At 41.7% G+C, this 22398-nt stretch overlaps 1 protein-coding gene across 1 annotated transcript; it reads left to right on the top strand.

The window, feature by feature from the left end:
• Positions 1-1913: 1913 nt before the first annotated feature.
• PPIL4 (peptidylprolyl isomerase like 4) lies at positions 1914-22226 on the top strand. The gene is made up of 13 exons (XM_084261349.1): positions 1914-1992; positions 2903-2970; positions 3069-3133; positions 3680-3797; positions 6493-6635; positions 6949-7045; positions 8450-8566; positions 10063-10187; positions 12114-12180; positions 13000-13111; positions 14617-14713; positions 15358-15496; positions 21811-22226. Exons 1-13 carry the CDS (start codon positions 1923-1925, stop codon positions 22033-22035), a joined length of 1443 nt encoding a protein of 480 aa, XP_084117475.1. The 5' UTR covers positions 1914-1922; the 3' UTR covers positions 22036-22226.
• Positions 22227-22398: the final 172 nt, after the last annotated feature.

Below are 22398 nucleotides of genomic sequence, written 5' to 3' on the forward strand. Positions count from 1 at the left end.
CCTCTAGTCTACTGAGGAGCATGCCCTGACATTTATAAATATTAAAACGTGTAACATTTTGTAGTATGTTGTACTGAGACTGACTACTGTTTGAGCTGCCAAGTGTGCCAGAAGCACTGCATTTCATTGGCTTTATATTTAAGTTGGAAGTGATGTTTCTGTGTTTTTAAAGTGAGCACGAAAAGCCATTTTTGCTTTGAACCTTCATTATAGCTGTGAGTTATTAGAAGGCAAAAGCCAGTATAAAAAGCAAGGAAATTATTACTTGGTTTATTATTTTATAGATAAAGGTCTGGCCTAAGTAAGTGGGACGATTTCTTACTGGAGTGCAAAATATGAGTTCTCGAAGTAGCAAGTAAATAGTTAAACTTCAGTCAGCACAAGCTCGCATAAAACTGATGTACTGTTTATACCCCTCTTAAAGTTTCAGAGTGGTAAATGTAATGTGTGCTCTAGTGCTTTCTTCTATCAGTAACTGCCATATGGGATGGCTTAAAACCAGCCTCGAATCAATTCAGGATTGATGTACAAACTGGGAATAAGCTCACAAAGACAATACAACACTACAAAATGTTTGATGATAGGAGAAACAGTGTTGAAACCTAGCACATTATGGAGCAAGAATACAGCTCCCTGCAGTGCAGATCTTGGTCCCAGCACCAGCCCACTGTGCCTCCAGGACCATCACACAGTGGGATAGTGAACAGAAAAATGGGCAAATTCACTGCTTGGCCATTTATAAAAGTGCTGTTATATAACGCGGTGATCCAGTATTACTTTTGCTGCTTCTTAAAGGAGATCCTGCTCTTAGCAACGCACATGTACCTCTTTGTACTCACAGCTGTGCGTTCCTGCGCCTTCCCCTTCACTGGTTCCCTTTTACTGTATGGCGGAACGATTTCAGGTCACTGATCTGGCAGAAAACAAATTAATCAATAAAAAAATAAACTGTTTCTCAAACAGATTAGTGACTTGAATCGACTCATTGTGTGGCAAGTACCAGAGCGTGATCTGGAAAGACGTGAAGACAGTGCAGCCTGGAGCAGAAGCTCTCGGGGAGTGGGGGGGGGGGCACAGGATCCCTTGAAGATAGTGAGCCTTTAGGTTAGTACAGCTGTAACACGTAAACCCAAGAACTATCACGCTATGGCATCAACTAGAAGGGAATAAATTCTCTTTGCTTGTCTGTTTTGTCAGTGTCACCTCTGGTACTACTGTCTGTGTTACAGCTCTGCGCTCCAGGCAAATTCTGGGAGCCTGAATCACTTTACATCCCTGTCAATGGTAACTGCGAAGTAAAAGCGGTTTGCTTTGACTAATACAGAATGAGCACACACGCCCCCTCAGTGAGCACCGCGCTCAGAAGCTGCGTGATCAGCCCCAAGACTTGCATTCTGCCGAGGAGACTGCTCCCGGGGATCCCCGTTTTGCCCCATCCCCTTGCGAGGGGGCTCCCTGGAGCCTACCCCAGCCCTGCCGCTTCATCGACCCGCTGCTTCCCGCCCTCCTCACCCCGGAGAAGAGAGACGGCGGAGGCAGCCGCCCCGTATCGCCCTGTAGCCCTGGGGCTTGCGAGGTCGGGGAAACGGGCGCTCGTTGGTGTGTTTGACACGCGCCTTTCCTCAAGCCGGGGAAGACCGCAGCATGGAGGCGGGGGGGCCGCGAGGGCCGGCTCGGCCCCGGCACTCGTCCCGCTGGGAGGCCGGCGCGGTTGTGGGGCCACCCAGCCCCGAGAAGGGGACGCGCTTGCAGATTAGTGCTCTCCCTACGTTTCCAAGGGTGCCCGGCCGGCTTCCCCCGGCAGCCCTCCGGCCGTCCCCGCAGCCTACGGTGAGGGCCTCGGCGCCAGTGCCTCCTCCGCGCCGACAGAGGGCGGCCAAGCGCCGGCGGGCCGTGACGCCGTGCGGAGAGGGCTGGCGGCCATGGCGGTTCTGCTGGAGACCACGCTGGGCGACTTGGTGATCGACCTGTACACGGAGGAGCGGCCCCGCGGTAGGAAGGCGGCGGGAAGCTTGAGGCAGTCGCGGCCTGGAACAGGCGCTATTCCGCCCCTTGCGCGGGCGGGTGGAAGCCCCGAATAAAGCTGCGGGCAGGCCGGCCGAAGGGCCGCTGAGGGCGGCGGGCTGTAGGTAGCGCTTGCAGCCGCCCTCCGCGCCCGACCGGTGGTGAGGAAGTGCCGGGTTCTAGCCGCCTGGCCCTGCTCGGTGCCGCTGCTGTGCTGCTGGGGGAGGACGCGCGGCCGCTTCCCCTGCAGGCCGTTGGGCTCCCTTCAGCGCTGTGGGGCGGCACCCGCGCCCCCGGTAGCGAGCCGGGCCCTTTGCCGAGGCGGTCGCAGGTCGGTGTTTAGGTGCCGGCAGGGCCTCCTGAGGCAGCAGGCTTCCCTCGGGGGCGGTCAGCCCGCAGCGCGCCGCACACCCCGCCTTTTGGCACGGCACGGCACGGCGGACCTCGGTCCTGCGGTTAGATCCGAACAAGTACCAGCACTCCCGCTGGTGTTTATGTGTTTGAAATAGTGACAAGCGTCGGGTGCTCCTGGGAAGTTTGGATGTTTGTTATTGTTATGCCATGTGTGTGATGCTTTTTTACTTTAAAGTTTGGGAAAATATAATCGGTATTGAAAGGCAACAGGGATCTTTGGTGTTCAGGAAATCAACTGGGGAGAAAAAAGTGGTCATTTCTTAGCTGGATTTAGGGTTCCCTGAGTCACTAGAGGTAGGCTGTGCAGAGGGAGGAAGTGCTGCCTCTCCTTAGCGTGTTTCTTACAGCCTGTGTAGGTTGTCTGCTGACAAGTCTTAACAGTCTGCTCTGAAAACGTTTTCTTACACACTGAGCCAGATACCTGCTGTATCTGTACTTGCTGTATCGGGTTTACTTCAGTAAATGTTGTCTTAATTTCTTACAGCTTGTCTGAATTTTCTGAAGCTCTGCAAAGTCAAGTACTACAACTATTGTCTTATTTACAATGTGCAGGTGAGCATTCTCAATTCCTTGTTGGTTTTTGTTTTTTGAAATTTGGTTTAAATTCACAATCATGAAAGCCATATCTTGTGTATTTTGCTTTGTGACAGAGGGATTTTATTATACAAACTGGAGACCCCATGGGGACTGGCCGTGGAGGGGAATCCATATTTTGGTAAGTGAAAGTTGTGTTAATCGACAGAGAAGTTGTGGGGCAGAATACCTGTTCCAGTCATATGGTCTTCAACTCTCTTGGGGCGGAGTTACTGATTGGGGTAAAATGCTGATGCATAAACTTGGTGGTTGTACCTAAATACTTTTTTCATTCCTATGCTGCTTTTGACTATTCAGATGTTTCTTCTGGGCAGTATTCTGTCGCTGTCCTAAGAAGTGAATTTCCAACTAACAAGTTGTGCATAAATACCTGTTTATTTGAAAGCTAGTAAATAACTATGGGTTTGGTTTTGTAAGGGAAGTGTCATAACTAAGAGCTCTGTAGAGGGCAAAATCATTAGCTGTTTGTTACTACTTTTTATAACAATGGTTAATTGAGCAGGACGGGAATACAGAGGCTATACTTGATTTTCTCTGAGAAATGACTTAAGTTCATTTTAGTCATGTTGAGCATTTAAGATCTTTTATTTACTGTCTCTCAGCATTTGTTTATATAACTTTTAAAAATTCCTTTGCCTTGTAATGTGTTTGTTATATGTATTTTCAGCCAGCTGTATGGAGATCAAGCTAGATTTTTTGAGGCAGAAAAAGTGCCGAGAATTAAGCACAAGAAAAAGGGAACCGTGTCAATGGTGAACAATGGCAGTGATCAGCATGGATCACAGGTCAGTATATGGTCTTGGAAAGCCTTGGTACACATCTAAGTAACTGAAAGGAGAATTATTTGAATTTACAAAGGAGGCATAACAGTGACAGTGTCATCTCAATAACATCATGGTGTCAAAAGGCATGTAAAAAAAGAGACATCGTAAAGTAAGGATTCTATGTAGTGTCCCAGGTACCAATTGGTATTTGTTTGCAGACAAGAAAGAGATTAAAATGCTCAGATTCAAATCCTGTCCTAGGTTAATTTTATAAGTTTTATTTGTTAGAATTCACTGTTATCTCTTCCCCCCTGCCATGTTAATTCATTTCCATCAATACCCTGATGTGATTTTGCTACTTTATAGAATGGGCAGGAAAAAATCCTGTAGTTAAATGGAAGTGAAAAGTAAGGAAATAGAGTCTTAAAACCGTATCTTTAAACTTTCTGGTTATAACTTCATGTTAGTTTGGAAACTGAAATCATAGCAGTTTCCTTCATATGGTTATGTAAAAACATCCATTAACAATACAATAAAAGGTCATAGTTTTATCCCAGTGCTCTTATAAAGCAATTTTTGAACATGGTGGTGGTCCCTTTGCTGTTCCCTGCTCATAGAATCACCTGGGTTGGAAGAGACCTTTAAGATCGTCGAGTCCAACCACAGACTAGCCCTGCATAGTCCACCCCTAGACCATGTCCCCTAGCACAACATCTACAGGCCTTTTAAATACCTCCAGGGATGGTGACTCCATCACTTCCCTGGGCAACCTGTTCCAATATTTGACCACCCTTTCATGTGCACTGAGTTTTTTCTGTAGGTATATTCAAAGCTCTAATAGAATGATTTCGGAATGATTAATTGTCGTGGTTTTACCCCAGCTGAGAGCCAAGATCCATGCAGCTGCCTGCTCTTTAAAGGAAAAGAGGAGGGGGAGAAGTGTGTGTGTGGGGGGTGAGGGAAGGAAAGGGAAGGGAAAAGGAAGGGGAAGATAACAACCCAAAACCAAGAAACCAAAAACCTGTGGGTTGGGATAAGGATAGTTTACTAGAATAGCAGAAAGATAAAATATAACAATGCTAACAGGACTTTAGAACAAAAACCCTGTTGATACACAATGCAGTTTCTCACCAAACCACACAACTCAGGCCGTGCCACCCAGAGCCGTCCTGGAACCCGACTGTCCCCCAAAAAACACATGTTCTGGAGCCGCCCCTGCTCTTCCTCCCATCAGCCCCCCTTTATACTGAGCAGGACGTAATTGGCATGGAATACTCTCTTTGGCCAGTTTGGGTCACCTGTCCTGGCTTAGTCCCTCCTTTCTCATTAATAGAGAAATATGAAGAACTGAGGAAGTCCTTGACTGCTTGACCACAACTAAAAACATCAGGGTGTTATCAGCATTGCTTGCATTTTAACTCTCAAACACAGCATTCCATCCGCTGCTACAAAAGAAGTTAACTCCATCCTGACCAAAACCAGGACATTAATTTAGGTACATTGTAACTTCTATACATTAAGATTAATCTCTTATAATATCCATATGTTTTAATTTTAAAAAGGTGTTTTCATTTGTTTTGTTTTTGGGTTTTTTTTAATAATGGAAGAGCAATAAAAAAAAAAAACCCGGTTTTCTTGCAGCTAGAGTTTGTCATATATGGAGTTAATTTTGTTGCTTCCCTGCATTGAATGTATAAAATTGGGTGGGGGTTTAGGAAGAAGAGGTGATACTTTTATTTGTATTTACACTTAAGAATGCGGCCTGCTAGAATATCCACAGGCATACGGGAATCAGGAACATTATAACAGCTTTTTCCTTGGAGAAGTCAAATTCCAGTAAGAAATTAAGTTGAGTTGGCTTACAAATATAATGTAGTTTAGTGTAACCTGTACCAAGTACTAACCAGTCTTAACTGCATGGCAGAGTGTGTGGAGTGAGGTGTTAGTCAGATTGTAAGGCATGGTTGTGTTCTGTTATTTCTGTTTCCTCCTTCTCTCATTACCAAGTGTCCTCTGTCTTTCTTCTATTACCAAGAGTTCAGTTGATAGCAATTTTCATTAGTTTTGCCCATAAGCAAAACACCCGATTTGTGTTAGGATACGTTTCAGTGCTGGCTCAAGCTGATCTAAGTCAGCATGACTGTGTTCTAGTTCTTTCATTACTCCTGCATCCTGAGAGAGAGGGGTTTTTGTGATACAAGGGAAGGAAGAAGAAAAGGTCTGGATAGAAGCAGGTGAAGACAGAGCTGCGGAAGCTTTTGCTAAAGTTAAGAAAATGCACCTGTTAAATCGAGTTTGATGTTCAGCTCACTGCTGCCCAGAGGGGTGGCCATGCTCTTTCTGTCCTTTCCCTTTCATCATCTGTGATGCATCTCTGATGTTGCTCACCCAACCAACTTGGCAGATAACTGTCTACTCTGCCTATCTGGCTTTCTGCCAGGTTTTGGAGTCATATCAACACACAGAAGGGCCCAGTGAGCCAGAGCTGCGAGCTCCTGTGGAGGTAGACTTGTATGAGAGTACCTCCTTTCCTCAGTGGCTGTCAACTCTAGGTTGTCACCCTGTGCTTTCAGAGCAGATGGAAGAAGACTAATCTCCCACAGAAGTCAGGAGGAGTTTGGGTTTTCTGATTTCAGTGAGACCCGTACCTCTCCTAAGGTAAAATTCAAGCCATGAATTTTTCTGTTGATCGTTGCTGGTTTTGTGTCTTTTCTAGTTTCTTATTACTACAGGGGAAAACCTGGATTACCTTGATGGTGTGCATACGGTGTTTGGAGAAGTGACAGAAGGCATGGATGTATTGAAGACAATTAATGAAGCCTTTGTAGATAAGGATTTTATCCCCTATCAAGATATCAGGTATGACTGTTCTTACCTTCCTTTTTTTGAGGAATACATTATAATTAAACAAATGGAACCTGTACACGGTATCTTAAATACTCCTTTATTTCAGTGTTATTGGTGAAATAAATATGTACCAAAATAAATACCTATATAAGAAAATGTGCAACTGTGTTGCCTTTACAAACACATCAATACTAGCATTTATGAGTATACAGTATGTCTGGTTGTTTGGGATATAACTGAATCAGTGGGGCTGGTTTCCTGTTACTTGGATAAACAGTTTTATTTTCACGTGACTGATGCTGATCTTGATTTTGTTTTCTATAAGGATAAATCATACAGTGATTTTAGATGATCCATTTGAAGATCCACCTGGCTTGTCTATTCCTGATCGCTCACCAGAACCTACTAAGGAACAGCTAGATGTGAGTGTTTACGATAGCTTCTTGGGGAAAGGTTAGAAGGAGTCATTAAGTAAACATCCCTTTCAGTGGCCAGCAGTGATGTGGTCAAAATAAGAATTCTGTCTTTAAGACTGTGTCTGTCAAAGCTGTTTCCAAAAAAGAACTACACATTTTTAGTGTATAAGGATAAAAGATGGTCTTCTACTCCAGGTTGAGTTCAGGTATGTCAAATGCTTGTCTTTTACATGGGGCAGTTGCTGCGTTTAATCAAATGTAGCTGTTTTGTCCTTCAAGAAAGGGATAAGAGAGTGACTTGGGTGCTCTCCCTTTTGACTGGTGAAGTTAAGTTGGAAAACTGTAGTTTAGATTTCTAATTACAGTGCAGTTAGGACAAACGTTAAGAATAATCACCTTTGGCATTACTGGGGCTTTGTATGCTCTAGTAGGAGACAAAATACAACCTGTACTAATAGTAAAGGTCTCACTGTCGTTTTCCTTTTAAATGTGCAATAATCTGTAGAAGTAATCTTGGTCACTCTTTGAGTTATATCTGCAAGCATGCATAAACATAACAGTTTATGTATTTGATCAAACAGAAGGAATTTGCTGAAAATAGTATAGTAATTATTCAGAACTTAAAGTTTGCAGTTATGGAAGTTGCTGTGTAACATTATCTCCTTGTTGTTTCAGGCAATGAATAAATTAACTAGAGAGAATACTGTTTATTTGTAAGCTTAATAGATGTAATTGCAAGATTGGAATTAGGGTTTCATAGTGCATCTGCTCTGTGGTTAATCTCTGATGTGCTTTCTGATATGTTAAACCGTAAACGAGTTTTATGGTTCAGTGCCAACTGTGTAGAGGTTTGAAAGCTTATGTGTATTTTTCTTCCTCCATAGCCTGTCTGAAGATGCATCCTTTGGTGTAGAAATGCCTTTAAGAAGGGCAGCATTCTAGGGATGCTGTTGAGAAAAAATTATGCCTCAAATCCTGCCTAGACATAGGTGTGTTAAAATAAAATTTCTGTTGTGATAATGCTATATTTAATGTTTTAGTCTTACTGGACACCACAGATACTTCCAGAGTTCTGTAGCTCCTACCAGAAGTGAAGATATCTAGATTAGAAATGAATTGACACTTGTGAGATATTTAGTATGAGATGGAATATAAAAGAATTCAGAATATGGTCCACATTGAGCCTGAACATTCATAATGCCTGAAACACCAAGGTAACATATCTCTCTCTCGATAATAAGTGGGAAGAGCAGAATGAAAGCCTGGTTCTGTTGAGAAACATATGGTGCTAAAGCACTTTTCATGTCTTGGAGGGTGAGGGGGGGAGGTCATCCAAGTAACATTTGTAAAGCAAGAAAAAAGCTTTTGTCCATGTTTTGGTAGTAAATAGCTTTTCCCCTCGTTTTTCAGAGTGGCAGAATAGGAGCAGATGAAGAAATTGATGACATGAAAGGACGGTCAGCAGATGAAATAGAAGAAGTTCAGGCAGAAAAAGAAGCAAAGACTCGTGCTATTCTTCTGGAAATGGTGAACATTTTTCTGTATTTACATTTTTTAGATGTTATTCCTCTGTGTGTGCATGTTATGTTGAGTCTAGAAGGATGTCTGCTATTTATCTTGAAACAGCTCATCTGATGGTGATGTCATGGCTCAGAATCTGTGATATTCAGTGTCTGCAGTGCAATAAAGGATTGAGCACAAGCACTGGAGATGGCTTTCTGATGAGACTGTTGATACTTTATTTTCAAAGCTAAGATTAAAGTTGGACTAGTGGAGACTTCATAAGAACTTTCTAGGAATGCATCTAGTTAAAAACTGTAATATGCATAATATGCATAATCCTGGAAAAGGTTTAGCATGTGTGGGAGAGAGCTGAGCTAATTTGAGATAATCTCTTCCCAGTGCATATAGTGGCATTGAAATTGCATTATTCATATATGCAGTGGTTGTCTTCCTTCTGTGGGATTAGTTGAATCTAGCAATGGTTAACTTTATGTTCTTCCTTCTTAAATACGATGTTGGGTACCTGCTGGGGGCTGTAAACTCCATAGAGTAACAGAAATTGTCAGTGGGCTTTGAAGTCTTCTCCCCCCCCGCCCAAGAGGAAAGCGCACACACTGAAGGATGGATGAATCTTTACAAATACCAATGAAATTTATGATCAGTTGGCAGAAGAGACTAATACCAAAGTCAGTCCAGGTGTGGCCCCAGGGTTACAGAAGACCTACAGGTGTTGTGGGCTTTTGTGTTGCAGCAGCAGTGGGATTAGCGACCGGTTCTCCAGGTAAAGTTTCACTGAGCTAGAAAAGGCAAGTGGGGTACGCAAGCCAGTGCAGTAATTTTCTGTGAGTGTTGCTGGGTAGTGTGTAGTAGGGAGCAGTGTTGTATAAGCTGAAGAGGTGAATAAGCATACTGCTAGTTTCATTGATTTGAAGGGAGATAAATTGTTTAAATAGCATTACTATTTTGTTCAGCTTTTTAAAAGAAGTGCTACAATTAACAGGAGGTAGTGTGTTTTTCCTCTGCAAGTTGGTTTTGAGGATGGGAATTTTGGTGAAAGGTTACAAACGTTGAAGTTGTGTGTGCTGCAAGAAATTGATGTTTCTTAGTAAGTGTGAATGCTTTTTCCCTTCTGTATGCCTGAGCAAAGTTGCATAATGGTAACTTGTCATCCTTATCGTTATGGGTGGACCCTTATTGATTTTTATATCAGAGTGGCTATAATAGTACACTTTCACCTTTTATAGCTGTGTATTTGTTATGTTATGTAACAAGGAAAGTGAGGTAGAAAGTATTTGTGACTTACCTGAAATCCCAGTGGTAGAATTGCAAATAGATAATAACTTCTGGGTGCTATGGGAAACACTTCTGTGTGACATCGAGTTGGAAAAATACTAATTTTATATTTTGTGATAGGAATGTGCCTGAGATCATCCAAAAGGTGTGTTGCCAGTGTGCTTGTGGCAATAAAATGTAGAGTGCTTTAGGCAGAAGTGATGGAAGTCTTTTTCTGTGTGCCACAGGTGGGAGACTTACCAGATGCAGATATCAAGCCACCAGAAAATGTGCTGTTTGTTTGTAAACTGAATCCTGTGACCACAGATGAAGACCTGGAGATAATATTTTCACGATTTGGTCCCATTAAAAGGTAATTATTGAAAAATAAGAAAGCAAGCTGCCTTTGTTGAAACTGCGCTTGGTTCCTGCCAGTCTCGTTAGGCTTGGCTGTTAAGTAGTGTTCTGACATCTCGAGGTTCCTCCTGCGCCTGCGTGTACTTGGATAGAGACCACAGCAGCAGTGGTGCAGTCAGATCTAGCTAGACAAGTATGCAGTAGTAGCAGTGGTTTTAAGTGAAAGCCTGAGAAAGTGGAGAAGCAGGGAAAGCATACTATCCCCAGCACCCCATCCTCTCCCTCCTGTCAGCAGTGTTGTCTCAGATGCTGCATGAGCTAGATACAATCTGGGTTTTTCTTTCCTATGGGAATATGTGTAATTTTGAGATAAAGCAACAAACGTCTCAGGCTTCTAATACAATCCTTGTTAAGGTGTTCTTCATACCTGCTGCCTTTTTCATTTTTGAACTTGGCTCGTAGTTTCAGTTGATGTCTCCTAGTACTGATATCAAAAGACACGATGGGTGGTGAATCCTACTTTCCTACACCTTTCTCTCTTTAAACCCAAAGTCTCTTGCTAAGAGAAAAAAGTCTCATGCTTTGTAGAGGAATTTTCCTTTAACCTTTTTCTTTAGTTTAATCTCGAGAGGACAAGAACTGTACACAGATGCACAGTGACAGAGTGGTATTCTCTGCTTCAGTCTCAGCTCCTTTTCTAGTTAATGCTGAAGCTTTTTGCTCATCTTGTTGCATTTATCTGTGTTGATTGTCATTTGCTATCTTGTTCAGTTGGTCTCATAAGAACTTCCTGCATTTGTTTCAGTCCTCTTTTTTTGAGAAATGAGTGTTTACTCTTACCTGGTCTTTCATGTGTTTATCAGTGCAAAAATGTTTCTTATGCCATTGCTGCTTAGTTTGCCGCAAAGCCTTTGGTGCAGGATTTTATTAGAATTTCCAGAGGGATTTCAAAAGACTGCATCAAACAGATCACTGTCACGCATAAGCCTAAGGTCTCTTTCAGGGACCTTCTCTTGGTTTATTCAGATGGTCCTGAGTAGATCCCTGTTTGTTCAAATGCCCACAGACTATTGTGCCTTGAGTTTCTACCAGTTTGTGCAGTACCAGTACATGAAGGAGTGTTCCGGCACAATGTCCTGTCTTCTTTCTCACTAATTGCTGCTGCAGAGAACTCATGCAGCTTTTCTGAATGGTCTTCTTGTGGGTTTGGGTTTTGGGGCTGGGTTTTTTTTTTCCTTTTTTTTTTCTTTTCCTTTGATCATCATTTGGACTGTGTATCCTAAGCCTGATTCCTCACTTCCTCAGTACAAATCAGGGAACCTCACCTTAATACCACATTTCCTGCCCTTGTTACCTCTATGACCTCCTTTAACATCCTGTAGTCAGAATTCTCATGTCATATAGAATTTGATAATATTGATGTTCCCTTTTTGCATCTACTGATTCAGTACTGTGGGCTACTTTTTTTTTGCCTGGTGAAGCTACCTGGTATGAAGATGGTTGCTAAAGGGGTGCTTGCTAAGAAGAGAGTTTGTTGCACTGTATCAGTTTTAAACTATCCATAAAACTAAGAAAACAAAATGTGAAATATCTTGTATTAGGGAAAGTGCAAAAATTCTGTTTGTACTAGTGAAATGCAAAAAATCAATAACAGTAGTGTTGGAAAACAGGTTTTGTTTCATTAATCAGAAATGTATGCCTAGTTTCCCTTAATATCAACTGCTGGAGAGTTGTGTAATAAGTACTCAAGCAATGCCCTGTGTTGATACTATATACTCCGCACCAGAAGGGAAGTCAGCATCAAGTGTTGTAATACCTTCAAGGGCTTTTTTTGGGCGGTGGGTTTTTTAACTGTTATCTTCTCCCTTTTAAGGAGTGCTTGCCTATCCTATGTTTTTTACTCCAACAGCACTGACATTTTAATTTCACCTAAATTTTTCAGCTGTGAAGTGATTCGAGACTGGAAGACTGGTGAATCTCTTTGTTACGCTTTCATTGAGTTTGAAAAGGTATGTTATTTAGGCATGCCCTATGTAGATTCTTCTTATAAAAGTTAATTTCAGCATACTTCCATTAAGGAAAAGCAGTGAAATCTTCAAGTAGGAGGTAGCTATATTTTCTCTTGGCAACCTAGTCGCAGAAGTTGTAGGTCCTACATGAAACAAACATTTAAGTCTTTCTCTCTTCAACCAAGCCATACAAATACGTTCTTCTTCGGTTGTCTTGAAACCAGTGGCGGGAGAGTGGGTCCCTCTTTTACCCCAGAGCACATCAGGACTCTGAAGAGTTAAAGAAGGGAATGCTAGGAGAAAAAGGAGGCATGCTACATAAAGAGAGGAGGGTGTATGGTAGTGTCCTGTATTTGGCTTATAAATGATGCTTGCTTTTATCAATATGCTGCTCTTCCTGTGAGATTGATTGTAAAAATTACCTTGGTAGTGCATAGCTCCCTTTTTCGTATCTGCTGATCTCAGTGAGGAAGACTGGAAAACACTAGAACAGTGTTCTCACTTTTCCTTGGCCCACTTAAAATTGAGCATTTAATAGTCCCCTTTTCCTTGTTTTTCTGACTGTATTGCACATTCCAAACACATAGCTGGATTGGAAAATTTCTGAAACAGTGAAACGAAGAAATAAAAACTGAAGCATTTCCATTTGGACAAAGCATAATTATTCCTTTTGAAATGGCACAGGGCAGGAATTGCTGTGCTTTATGTGATTTTAGAAAAATGTATGCTGTTAAGTAGTTGAATTTGTGTTGGAGATCTTAAGTGAATATTCCTATGAAATAATACTGACTCAGAATTTTCTGGATATACCAATATCAGGAGGAAGACTGTGAGAAAGCCTACTTCAAAATGGACAACGTGCTGATAGATGACAGACGGATACATGTGGATTTTAGCCAGTCTGTTGCAAAGATAAAGTGGAAGGGAAAAGGTAGGTGCACTTGTGGTTCTTTGACCCTTGTAATTTATTAAGCCATGGCTTTGAAACTGTAGGTATTATATAAAGAGAAACAATTCTTTTGAGCTTAAATAATCTCATCTTCAGGGATTTAAACTTTCCTGGTACTGCAGTGAGTAGAGCAACACAGTTGCTAGCTCTTCTCTTCATTTGATCTACATGAAAAGAGGGCTTTCTACTACAACATTACATTAGCACGGCTTGCCTTTTTATCATATGTATTTTTCCCAGTGAATCATTTGTTCCCATCAAGCTTTGAAAGTTATGGGTTTTGCTAGTAATTATTAGCAAAATTATATTGCACATTATTACTGTCTTGTTTGTTTTCTTAAGCCACTGTGTGACAGTTGTGCATATACAAGAAAAAGTCAGTATTCAGGCCAGGGATTTCCCTTCTTCACCTCCTTTAGGTCAGACATATTTCATAGCAGACATGTATATTGTAAAACCCAATTCCAGATGTTTGAGGATGTTTTGGGAGGAAAAAGGTGTCAGAAGAGGTGGATACAGTGGTTATTTGGTTGTTGGGGATGTGAGGAGAACAGTGGACTTGGAGAGATTACTGTGCATTGCAGTGGTGATGTTCTTGTGTGTCTTCCACTAGAAATGCAGTTACATAGTTTGCATGTGATCTCCTCAGTCTGGGGACTGGGCATGAACACTGAGGCACTAGAACTTGTCCTGCACAGAGCTTCGATGACTGTAGGCTGTACCATGTGCTGCAGTGCAGCCTACATGCTAACTGACCACATGGAACACTTTTGTCGATGTGCCATAGGTCTAAATTGTTCTAAATACCAGAAAATTAACTATATTGTCGTCATCTTGTGCTTATGTGGTACCCCAAAAATGACCTAGGGGGGTTACTGGCCTTCTAGCTTCTGTAGCCATTTCTGACCTAGCCAGTTAGTATTGCAGTTTTAAGTATGACCGTGAGGTGGCAGCACGTTGCTGTAGAATTGCCTGTTGATCTGAGAGCTGGTACTTTCCAATGAATGGATGGAAAATGAAATGCCATGCCCCTCCTTACATCAAGATGTGATGGTTTTTTAGTAGTTTTCCACCTGAATTCCTAAGCTGTAGCTATTCCAGAGATTTCCTTTTCTGCAGCCCAGAGTGAAAATTCATTTAATAATGAAAATAGTCTGTAGGTTTTCGTGGTAACAGAATTTTTAAGTAGTGTGACACAGGACCTGTAATCAAAGTGGGAGTTGCTGCTAAATCCTGCTTGGTGACCTTGTTCGTGCCGTGTCGCCACTGGACACGTCTGAGGAGAAAGGTCTGAGTTGTTTAACGGGACCTGCAAGCTAGAGAAGGACAGAAAATCACAGCTTGTCCTACTCTCTTCTGCTCTCTTACCCAGATGTCAGTGGTTGTGAAAAGCCCTGTAATTCACAAGAGGAAGTCAGTGATGGGTTTGGATCTTGGTTGAATTTTGTTTTAGTTGGAGTGAACTGAAGGTATGTTTCTGTGAGCAGGGGGGCGGTACAGTAAGGACGACTTCAGAGAGTACGAAAAGGAACGTGACAGAACTTCAAAACTTGCTCTGAAAGAGAAGGCAAAACCAAAGCAGGAGTATCCTTTTCTGGTCAGAGGTATTTTTTACACTAAGTACTGTTTATGAAAACAGCCTGGAAAAGACTTACTATTCTTAAAGTGTGCCAAATGGGTGTTTTGCTGCTACTTCATAATAAATATTTGATGTGTGAGACAGAATTAAGCATTTTGCATTTTTCATTTGATGACTTCAGTGAATTTAGTTAAATTGGAATGTGCTGTTTCACTTAATTGTTGCATGCAGTTAAATGATGCTTCCAGTCCAGGAATGACATGGGGCATAACAGTGTTATAAGTATTTTCACAAGGGACCTGCTGCACCCAGAATGAGACCATATTAGTAACTAAATCATGCTTTATGATTTATGATTACACTTTACTTGTGGGGAGCATAAGAGAGGACAAGACAGTTGCTTGTTCTGCTATCCACAGGTAGAAAAGAAAGGAGAATTGGGACCTGGCTGTACTGTTTGATGGACCAGAACTCAGTCATTTGAGCACATCTGTTTTTTTCATTGTGTACAGTCCTGTTCTGATTTGAAATCTATTTTAAGTCTTCATAAACCCTGGTGAGATAAAGGGGTTGGTTTGCTTCGTGAGCTTTTATATTCTGCTATTCATTGATAATAAGTAACAGATCTGTCTTTAACCAACACCATCAGTACCAAGTATGACCTTGTGCTGGATGAGGATATAGAAGAGTCTCAAACAAGTCACTCACACTTGGCTAAAAAACAAAAGAAGAAAAAGCACCACCACTCTGAAGATGAAGAGGATGACAAGAGGACCAAAAAATCTAAGGTACTAAACCTCTTTGTCCATTAACTTTATACCCATTTATCGTTCTCCCAATAAGAGAAGCAAGGGGAAGAAAAGGTCTTTTACTGACCTGAGGGCATGGCGTGCACAGTTCCGTAAAACACAGTAGTGGTAAACGTACAGAAGTCATATCTGATTATGAAAGAGGTTTTCCAAATCTTCCTGGACTGTTGAAGCTTGGCATCCCTGAATGGCTTCTGGCCAAAACATCTTGAAGGAGGCAATGTAGCCTCATAAAGTAGGAGATCTTCAGCACTTTGAACCTGTTGTTCACATGTTCCCAGCCATAAACTAGGAGTTAATCATATGTCATGAATGCAAACTATTTCATGTTTTCTTGCCAGACCAGCATGTGCTGGCTTTTTCCCATATGGAATCAGACACATAATCTCTTTGCATTATCTTTTTAAAAAAATTATTTTCCTTAAGTGTTTTGGAAGCATTTTTGTAAAGTCTGTGTGCAGGTTTGCTTGCATCTGTATTGTGCGAGCACCTGGTGCTGTAAGCCTCAGACCATAGAGGAGGTCATCAGAAGACAGTAGTTCTGTTGTTCATTAGTTCCACTGCAGCCAGCAGGTCAGTGTTCTCATGTTTCTGTGAACATGGGGTAGTCAAAATGTTGATGTTTCATGGAAACAGTGTCTGCAACGATAAAGCAGATGGTAGCCACCACTGAAGTGTGAGCATTCCTGTACTCAGCTCTGGTGAGGCTGCACCCCGAATACTGCATTCAGTTTTGGGCCCCTCACCAGAAGAGGCCCTGGAATGTGTTCAGAGAAGGGCAACGAGGCTGGTGAAGGCTCTGGAACACAAGTCTTATGAAAAGCAGCTGAGGGAACTGGGACTGTTTAGCCTGGAGAAGAGGAGGCTCAGGGAAGACCTTACTGGTCTCTACAACTACCTGAAAGGAGGTTGTGGTGAGCTGGGGGTCAGGCTCTTCCCAACAATGTGAGCTTTGTGAGTGAGAACAATGGTGTCTTCTAGCAATTTTCATAGAATCATAGAATGTGTTAGGTTGGAAGGGACCTTTAAAGGTCACGTAGTCCAACCACCCTACAGTTAATCAGGGACACCTTTTTTTTTTTTTTTTTTTTTTTTTTTTAGAAAGTGATAAGGTTCCAGCCACAGTAAATAAAGCCATGGCCCTCCCATGAGTTTTTAGTAGTGCTTTGAGCTCTCTGTTCAGAGGGCATATATGATTCGGTTGTTCCATTGCATCACTTCTTGCTGTGATGCTAAAAATAACTTTTCTCATAAATGTTAGCAACTAATCTTTTTTCTTTTTCCTCCATGCCACCAGTAAACCCTGTTGCTCGTTTGTGGTACAAGTCTTAGTTGCCACTGCTTGTATGTTTATTCAGTTGGGCACCTTTAGGTGGAGAGGAGGGACCTGTTCAGATAATTAAAGTCTCGATTGGAGCACACACGTACAAGAAGTCTGAACTAACGTTGGTTTAGGCTTCCTCCTGTCTTTTCAGCTGATTGACATTGTTGCTCTAACATTTTTGAAGCAGGTACTGCTGGAAGTAGTCTGTGTTCTTGGTGGCTCAGAAATTACATGTGTGGAACTGGGTGGACATGCGTTACTAGCAGAGAAGATTTAAAAGTCACACAGATGTCTCCACCCCCACAGGTGGTACAGCAAGTACTGGCAACAACAGGCTGTTAAACTCTGTATGTTACAGTCATTGCAAGGGGACTGTGAGACGTGTTAGCAGTAGATTTCATGGCAGAAAAACATGAGGACAGAGGTGCTATTTCCAGGTTCTGGAAAATAGGATTTTTTAGTGTTTGACTCTGTCATCTCTTCTGTGTCTCTGTGTATCTTTCTGTAATTTAGTTCCCTGCTCCTGTAGTGGGTTGTTCCTCTAGTCTGCTGCTGCTGTATCTTCTTTCCCACTGCTTTCCACTCAGTTGCTCACCTTTACCTGTTTTGGCGTAAATAGCTTTGTTATGCCCAAAATCACAGGTAGAGGCTTACTTCTGTGCCCTAATGGCAACATAGACCACTCTTGGAGCTGTGAAAGCGAATTTATGGGAAGAATCTTTCTCTGTGTCTCTACTTGAATGTTCCTGTCAGTGTGTACTGTACAGTCTGTACCTGCTGGGCAGCGTGTACACGGGACGATCTGGGGGTTTGGTAAGTGTCTTGGGTTTGGCCCTTTCCAGATGGAATCTGCAGGCAGTTTAGCTGAAACAGCCTGTTTGACATACACAAAATGTTTGTTGCTTTTGCTTTGGGTTTTTTTTTCTTTTTGGTTTGTGGGTGGGGTTTTTTTTAAGATTTATAATTTGGGCATAATTTGTGGAACTTGTACAAGAACAGGGGAAGGAAGCATGTTGTTGAGGCAGAGTATGTTCAGTGTGAATACTGAGACTTGCACAGAGAATAGTGCTGTGGAAACTTCTCAGATGAGCAGTGGCATTTTTAGTATAGGCAAACAAAGCATTTTCCCTTAAACCTGTTGTGGAAATATTAGAATATATTTGAGGTAAGAACTTTAAAATAAAACAACAGCAGATCTTCCACAACTATTTGGTCATAGTCCACAATAGCCATGCTTCATACCTAAACTTCTACCCTGAGCCATTTGTAGCAGAGATTTTAATTAGCAGGGGCTTCTAATGGGAAGTTCTGGCACCCGAAACTGCAGTTTGTGGTACCAGCTCCAGCTATGACTGAAGGAGTTTTATTTTCTGAATAGTTTCCGTGATGTTGAGTTGTTTTTCTGTTCTCTCGGTGTCTTTCCTTTTTTTTTTTTCTGTAGTATATTTTGACTCACACTTTTCTTAGTTTGACACACACTTCCTGAATCTTCAGCCTTTGTGTTGATGTTTGAAGCGTGTATTTTTGAATCATGTGCTGCTTGACATGATTCCAGAGGGTAGAAGAGGTGGGGTGTTACAGCTTGCTTTTAGTAGGCAACAGGATGTGGGTCTGGAGCAGGGGGCTGCACTGCTGTGTAGGCTTGTGAATAGGATTTGGTCAAGGGTTTTTTTTAATACAGGTCATGTTTCTGCTTGAGGTCTGCATTAGAACTTTGGTCCATATCCAGTTTTCTCTGTGTTTTTTCTTTCCTTGGATATTTTTTTTAAGATAACTGGATCAGTGGAGGAGCATAGCCTATCCAGTGGATTTTTGAGACATAGGGACTTCCTGACTTTCAGGTTTCAGTAGTGCATGGTTTTGGCAAAGATATTGATTATTCTGGTTTTAATTTTCTGTTCTTACTGCCTGTTGGACACTTTATTCTCTATATTTAGGGTCAAGTTGGATCAAAATCTCCCTCCTGAAAAGGCTGTCTCTACTTGTTTGTCCTTTTAACCTTTAACTAGTGTGCTTAATGTATGTAGAGGTGGCATATTTGTTCTACTTCTGTGGTATTTCTAAATGATTGACCTTCAAGTGCAGTTTGGCAAGTTACTGCTTGTGGCAAAGCCAGCCACAGGCTTCCAGAGAAGTGTCTTGTGTTTCCTTCCACATGTGTTCACCTACACAGTGCTGGATTAAGAATTGGTATTGCCAGCATCTACTCGATGACTGATAAGAGGCTATGATGCTGGGTTGAGAAATCTGGACTTAAGCAGTAAGAGAGAGCCTGTTCTTAACTAGAAACATTTTTCTTCCTCTTCCAAGGGGAAAACAGCATGTTTCTGACTTGGATAGGGCATAAAAGATTTGATTTCCAAATAGCATTGTTTTTATTATTAAAAAAATTACATTTTTCTGTGCCTAAGACTTAAAAAAGGTAAAATCTTATTTAAGGGAAAACATAACCTATTTTGGAGGGGAACTAAGATGAAATTGGTTCTATTAATTCAAACTACCACATTTTTTCTTCTCTTTACACTGTGGTGGTATGTATTCATTACTGTGTGGCCCTTTTTGTGGTGCTTTGGACTTGCTCTGTCCACCTGTACCCTAAATGCCTCTGTGGAGGTCGTTGTTCTTAGCTGGCTCCATGCTCATGTGACTTTTTTCTTTTCAATCCATTCAGCAAGTTGCCCTTTTCTGTGGCATTAAGTGTGGACTGTTTGTCTTCACTAACCTGTTCCTGCCCTGACTTGGCCAGCAGCCTGTCTCCAGTGTTGGCTTGGCAGATTTTTTTCAGCTGAGTGCTGTTCTGCTTTTTTCTTCTGTTTCTCCTTGTGCTGGGAGGAAACTTCAGCAGCACACCAGCCAGAAGGCACCGCTGCACCAAGCTCACCATCTGGTTTTTTTCTGGCCACTATTTTGTTTTGTTCTTCTCTGCAGCAGCACCAGTCTGTCAGGCTTCTCATATTTACTCAGACCTTGCTACAGAGAGGTTTGAAACCTGTTCCTTGTTCAGACAGATGGCTTTTGGGTACAAGAGTAGTAACGCTGTGCATCGTTCTGAAGATGAAGGGGGAAAAATGACTTAAAATAGATGAAATCACCACTCTTCTCTGATGGACTAAGGTTTTAAAGTCTGTACTGAAATAGAGTTTGACAGTGAAGATGTGAAATAAGCATTTAGCCACCAATGAGACAACTGTACCCAGCAACAGCAGAATTTTTTTGTTACATAGATAAATCAATGATTATTGATGTGTGTGGCTTTCAAATTCTTTTAAATTCTAGCATTTCAGCATTACCTGCATAATTCTAAAGGTGGTATTTTCCGTGGGAACCATCCTGATCCCTGCCTGATCCCTGGGTAAAAGCTCTGCTTTGAGTAGGTTTTGGGTTTTTTTTCAGCTATTATTTTAAGTAAATAAAGTTTGCCCACTTGTACATGCACTGCAGGTTTTAGGCATACAATTGGGAATGTTACTGTCATGAGTATGTATTCAGAAAAATGAACATTATATCTGAAATTAAGAAAGAAATACTCTACAACTTAAGCAGACATTTTTCATAGTTCGTAGAGATTTGTGTTTAATAGTAGTGTTACTAAGATCCCATAAAGCAGTGTCTGGCTACTAGAGCATATAGTGATTGATACTGAGCTTCAGAACAAGAAAGTGCCACGCTCCTTAATAAATAGCAAGTTCTGTATGTATCTTGCTGCAGGATTGAAACTCCTCTTGCATTTTGATTCACCCTGTGTCTTAATTGAATAACAAGATGGAAATAATTTTTAGCAGCCCTTGAAAACGAGGAGGAGGAGTTCACAGGCCAGAACCCAGTGCTGTGTATTAAGGAAAAAAAACTTCAGGGCTTCTTGAAATTAAGTGGCAACTTTCAAAGTGATCTTTATTTTTTCACTTTTAAAATTCCCATGATGCTGGTGCAGGTGTGGGTGTCAGTATCCCCATGTAGCCATTCTAGCCTGTGTTCTGCAGTGGTCTTGTTAGTGTGACATTTTATAATCTGAGTAATTAATTATTAATACACCATCTCCGTGGTTTCATGCTGTCTGCCAGGTGCAGCAAGCGAAGCAGGTGTTCTCCAGACAGCAGTTCCTCCTCTGCTGCATAAGCCTCATTTCTCTCCAGAACCAGTCTGCTCCGTGCGCTCAGCCACTCAGGCAGCATTCTTGGTGACAATGTGCAGACAGCCAGGGAAAGTAAAAGTTTCATCATTTTTGGATACCTGAACTTGCAGCATTTTATTTTTTTTAAGACTGTATGTGTGTGATTGAAGCACCATTACTGCTTGTAGGACATACTGTCTGTGAGTCCTTTTCAGGGCATTTTGTATTAGACTTGTACCCATTAGAGCTTACTGTTTGTGTATGAGTATATCCTCACGTGCAGTGGGTTGTACCCCTCAGCCTGCAGAATACAAATAACGTTGCATTACCTTGTTATTGTTGGATGGTATATTTAAAAGGATTAGATTTGCCATGTTACCTTTCCTTGTGGATTTCAAGCTTCAAGGAAGTGAAGTAGCTTGTGTGTGTGTGTTTGTAGTTTTGGTCTTTCTAAAAGCTGTCCTTAATTCTTCTGGAGCCTAGAATTTAGGCTATGAAGGATTATTATAGGCAGTTCTTAAAAATTGTTCTGCCTCTTCATATCACTGGATTGCATGTGGAGCTCGAACCAAAACTTATGTCTGAAATACTTCCATTGCTTAGATAGGAAGTCAAAAGTTCAAATGTAGCTTAGAAGATCGTGTGCTGCTTATGAAGAGTTTGATAATATGCATCTGAGTTGGATCCCTGATATAACGTGTATCTTTCTCCAGTTGTCGCTGATGGGAATCTGTTTAAGGTAGTACCTTTAGCCTTTGCTAAGGAACCACCCAGGCTTGACTCTTCTTTTTTTTATCTAGTTCTTGTCATTTTTCCTCTTTTGTCTGTAACTGTTTATCTATCCAATTCCTTTCACAGGATTCTGATCGAAAACATGAAGGAGAACGCTACCGAGAGAAGACAGAGAGCGAGAGGAGAGACAGGCGTCGCAGTCGCAGCCGATCCCAAGAGAGAGACTACTCTTACAGCAGGCAAAGGGATAAATACAAAGAGGACTTCAGAGTAAAAGACTGGGATAAAAAATCAGACAGAAGCAGGAGTCCTAAGAAATCAAAAGACAAAGAGAGGTCCAAGTACAGATGAAGGAGGAGTAAAATAAATTTCCTTTCAGCATTTCCAACATTGTCTCAAATGGATGTGCCGTTACTGGATAAAAGCAGCTGACTTCTCTTGGCAGCTTGGCCTTATGATTCCATTAATGCCCAGTGTATTGCTGTCAGAATAAGCCTTGAGTCCAGAAAGGTTGTTCAATAAAGTATTTCACATTAGTGAAATGGTTTGAGTCTCCAGTAAAAAATGTTATCTAAAGCTCTGTGGAAAAAACGCAAGCATGTGCTAACAAGTGAATTCTCCACTGAGAAGAGACTTGCAGGATGTGCCTCCCCTTTCTACAAGGAGGGTGTGTTTATCTTCCAGCATTTCATATGCTGTGGTAATGAGCATGAT

This window comes from Gallinula chloropus, assembly GCF_964237585.1.
Source record: "Gallinula chloropus genome assembly, chromosome: 3".
NCBI classification, from domain to species: domain Eukaryota; kingdom Metazoa; phylum Chordata; class Aves; order Gruiformes; family Rallidae; genus Gallinula; species Gallinula chloropus.